This window comes from Papio anubis, chromosome 11, assembly GCF_008728515.1.
Source record: "Papio anubis isolate 15944 chromosome 11, Panubis1.0, whole genome shotgun sequence".
In the NCBI taxonomy this organism is placed as follows: Eukaryota; Metazoa; Chordata; class Mammalia; order Primates; family Cercopithecidae; genus Papio; species Papio anubis.
In genome coordinates, this window is record NC_044986.1 from 10,602,641 (window position 1) to 10,606,875 (window position 4,235).

The 4,235-nt window shown below is 46.4% G+C and overlaps 1 protein-coding gene across 1 annotated transcript; it reads right to left on the reverse strand.

Moving 5' to 3' along the window:
- Positions 1-269: 269 nt before the first annotated feature.
- On the reverse strand, positions 270-3,835 carry LOC116269403 (carbohydrate-binding protein AQN-1). Its single transcript, XM_031652012.1, has 2 exons — positions 2,809-3,835; positions 270-877 (listed from the first exon to the last, which is right to left on the reverse strand). The coding sequence occupies exons 1-2, from the start codon at positions 3,009-3,011 to the stop codon at positions 676-678; spliced, it is 405 nt and encodes a 134-aa protein (XP_031507872.1). The 5' UTR covers positions 3,012-3,835; the 3' UTR covers positions 270-675.
- Positions 3,836-4,235: the final 400 nt, after the last annotated feature.

Below are 4,235 nucleotides of genomic sequence, written 5' to 3' on the forward strand. Positions count from 1 at the left end.
GCCTGGTGGGGGTGTCGGGGCCATTGCTTCTTGTGCTGCTGTTTGACTCTGTGTGAGCTGGTTTCAGTCCTCAACTGAATACAAGCCTCTTAGGGATGGGGAATGTGTGCTGTGTGTTTCAGTGTGTCCAGAGAATGACTCATAGGGCACCAAGTATAATCTCAGTCCAGGAGGCACAAGTTTCTTATTTATATATATTTTATGTATATATTATATATATATTTCTTGTTTATATATATTTTCTAGGATTATATATTCATATGGAATATGTATATTATACATTCCTTATAGTATATAGTTCATATACTACTCACTTTGCATAAATACACTAGAAAATGCCACAGGGCTTATAATAAGATCAATAGAGAGAAAGATGGCTTCTCAGAGATACACGCTTCTATATTAAGAAGATAGGAACGATAAAGAAAGTTATCACATATGATCTTCTAACCCCAAAGATGTGGTTGTACAGGAATGCTGGGACAGAACCCATATCTTTTTTCTGGAAGGGTCACAGGGTCACACTCCCTCTCCCTCACCCAACGCTGGTCCAGGAGAACTGTGACTCAATCTTATTTCTGCAGTCCCAGGTGTAACCTCTGCCCAACATATGCAGAGCCAGGCTCGGGCAGAGCAGGGGAGCATCAGCAGGTGCCTCTTCCCCCCACCTACCTATTAATGTGTTGACCAAGCGTCAACAAAGTAATATATTTCAAAGAAAGTGGGTGGATGACTGGGTTCTCTGGAGTACTTGATGGTGATGATGTTGGAAGAAGAGTGATAGAATGTACTGAAGGCTTCACAAATCCTGCCCAAGGACTCAGACCCTGGAGGTCCATCCAGCACTTCCACGTACTCTTTGCCACATACAAATCCTCTGGGTCAGAAGAAAAGGCAACCATCAGCATTTGAACTTGTCCTCCAGCCAGGCTACCACCTCCCTCCACCAATGAATCCTCACTAGATCCCAACAGCTTTGCTCAAGAGAAGTGCAAGGGCAGATGAGAACGAAAGAAGGAAAGTTTGTTGGTTCTTCGATAACGCAAGCAGGGGCCTGAGCACCCCCTCCATCTTCCCAGAAACCTTCCCCTCCACCAGGGCAGCAGGTAGCTTCCCAGTCTCATGGTTTCCATGTCTTCTAGGAAGCTCAGCCCATGGCCCTAGGATTCCAACCCAGGAATTTTAGTCAAAACATCAGCTGTGTTTCAAGTTCCTCAAACAGAGAATGCAGCCAGCAGAGTGGTATGTTTCCTTAAACCACAACCTCTGTGTCAGGACAAAAATCATCAGAAATGAGTGTGTGGATGCCACTCCCTGGTTCCTGCCTTCCTCTCCACTGGCAGATGGGACAGGAAGAGGTGAAGCATGACCCCCCACTAGCATAAGTTTGGCCTTGCTTACCCACGGCAGAGGAGAGAGGGGTCTCCATCTCCATCCTGTGAGAGACAAGCTGCACATGGGATCTCTCAGTACTGGTAGAACTCCCTACTTCCCTCTCCTCCCTGTGCTTTTCCAGTCCTGATCTCCACCCCTCATCCTCAGCCCCCAGCAGGTCTCAGTTCACAAGAGAGGGGCTGGAGCCTTTCTGGGGTATAACAAGGCAACAAAGAGACACCCCACCAGGATACACACAGGGCTTGCTGTTGGCCCAGCCTGAGTTCCTCCTTGGTGCCAAGAACAATCAAATTCAAAATCAACTTTAAAAAGGACAAAGGGACAATGTGAGAAAATGTCCATAGCTGCCCATTCCTCTGGCCCTGGGGAAATTATGACACAGGAAGTACACAACTCTTTCATTCCAGGTCCCCCCTCAACCTCCTTCTCTCCTTGTTTCCCCATCTGAGTCTGTTTGGCAACACGTCCTTTTTTGAATCCCTGGGCCTCAAGTTGGGCAGATAGTTTAAACCCTGTATTTGAGGCAGCTGTCTTGAAGTGTCCTTGATCCCATAGAACTGCATAACATAGTGGGATTCTGAGCCCATAGGCTGTCTGGAGGGGACAGGACCTCTGGGTCACACAGTTCCACCATTTGTCTCATCCACAATTGTGGGCTGTGTTTGGCTTGGTCTGGAATTGATGGAAATGTGGTTTCCATGCTGAAATCAGTGAACAGTGCCCTGGGATAGCAATGCAGTAACTTACGCTGCATTAGAAGTGCCTTCTGTGGCTTTATCACTTCATTCATTCATTCATTCATTTAAGAAAAATACATGCAATCCAAAGACAGACTCCTAGTAGACACAAATGAAGTCATAGGCAAGAGTAATATTACACTAGTGTAGAGCATTCCAGGGGTATTATGTAAACTCCTGTGAGAAAAAGATCTCTCCTCCTCTGCAGAGAGTCAGGAAAGTGGTTTTATTGTTTTGGAGGTTGTTGGCCTTGAGCTAACTCATGAAATACAACATGAAAACCCTTTGCAGAGGGCAGATGAGTCTGGCAGGGATTGAAGGATGCATTCCAGGCAGAGGGCAGGTATGACCAAATGCAAGGAGCTGCTGGACTTTGGTGTCTCCAGGAAACTCAGTGTAATGGCTTAGCCCATAGCAGGGTCCAGAGAGAAGTGATGAGAAGTGAGCAGAGAAGAGAAGCCAATTGTGAAGAATGAGAAAGGCACGACAAGAAGATAAACTTTGTTCGGAAAATAACGAGTCAGTGTAAAGCTTTCAACACAAAGTGAAAATGCAGTCATATTGTGTGTCAAATGGCTGTCGTAGATGGGTGGAGGGTGAACCATAAGAAGTCAAGATGGGATCCTTTCTAGAAATAACAATATCATCAAAGAAAACTCACAACCCCAGTACTCACTTGAGTTCTGGAATGGCCACCGTGACTATGTCCCCGGGATTCAACTCGATGATCCAGACACATTCAGTTTTCGGCCCAACGTAGTTGAAGATCCTGCCGTATTCATCCGTATAGTGGCCCCCACAGTCACTGGGTGCTACAAGAGGAGAAACAGGGCCCAGGCACTGCAGGGATGCTCTAGGCCTGGGATTGGCTTGTGTCATTCTGGGGGCCCGTGTCGTTACTGATTCTCCCAACTTCCCATCCTTGGAAAGAAAATTCAACCTTAATGGCCCAGTCTGATGGCTCCACAAACAAGGTGGGCTTTTTGGTTTTAGTCTATTTGGAGTTTATTAGGGGACCCACACTCATTTTAAAGTACAATTTTTTATGACGAGTGGGAAATAGAGGAACTTAACTCTGCTTACTAAAACTTTCTCACCAATTGTATTGACCGATTGGTGAACAGAAAATCAGCACAAACACTATCTTTCCATTTCCCTACAGATCTTTTCTTAGGGCAGGCTGGACAAATAACAAATAGGCAATGCTCCTGCCCCATTAGTAGTCCAATCCCTGAACAAATGAGAATCCATCTGCTTGAGGTTCAATGATGCCTCAGGCTCCGAAAGTGTGACTGAGGATGAAAAGAGCACTTTCCTTGAGTGGTCAAATGTGTTCTGGTTTCTAAAGCACTTAGCTTGTGCCCAGCAACTGGTTAAGCACTAGGTGAATCCACCAATCAATCAACAAGCCACCCTGCATCACAAGAAACTGCTCCTCCCTCTAGCCTGCATCCTCATGGAGAAGCTCGAAGGAAGAGGGAAGTACTGCAGCCTAGAGAAAGCAGGTTAGAGGGAGGAGCAGTTTCTGACACCGAGGATGGAGCAGTTCCTCAGATCTCCAGACTCCAGGTGTTTAGAGGAGGCTCCCATACTCCAGGAACACAGGCTCTGTGGAGTGGCAGCTCCTCTCCCTGCCCAGCAGGCTGGTCAGACAGGAGGGCAGAAGAGACTTCGGAGGGCTTGGAGGTGTTGGGGAAGTTGGAAGGAGGCTCATGAAGGAGAGCACTGAGAGGGTGGGAGGGGGAATTAGGGATTATGAAGGTTGAATCCAATTATCAGGTACAGAAACACCAAGTCCTTTAGGACAAGAATTGTCCCTGGTACATGCCCTTCTCATTGATCCATTTGGATTTCAATCCCAAAACAGTGTCTCTGTGTGAGGCAAGGGAAACAGGTTAACAGTCTTGTCTGCATTTACCTGTGGCAAATGGAGCTGTAACAGTTGTGGCTGAAAGACAAAACAAAAGAAAAAAACAAAATGAAAATCTGAACTTACCAATAGGTGAAAGCAGAAGAAAGGAAAATGACTACACTGTGAAGAGGAGCTTGAGTGCACAGGGACAGCGCTGAGCAGGAAGAAGAGATGGCATCACTGTCCCCATT

Bases quoted from the DNA above. Each gene is read 5' to 3' on its own strand.
- LOC116269403 (XM_031652012.1), bottom strand. From the start codon at position 3,011: ATGACACAAGCCAATCCCAGGCCTAGAGCATCCCTGCAGTGCCTGGGC. The intron at 878-2,808 runs GTGAGTACTGGG...CTTCTGACCCAG, and splicing joins GTGGCCATTCCAGAACTCAA to AGGATTTGTATGTGGCAAAG.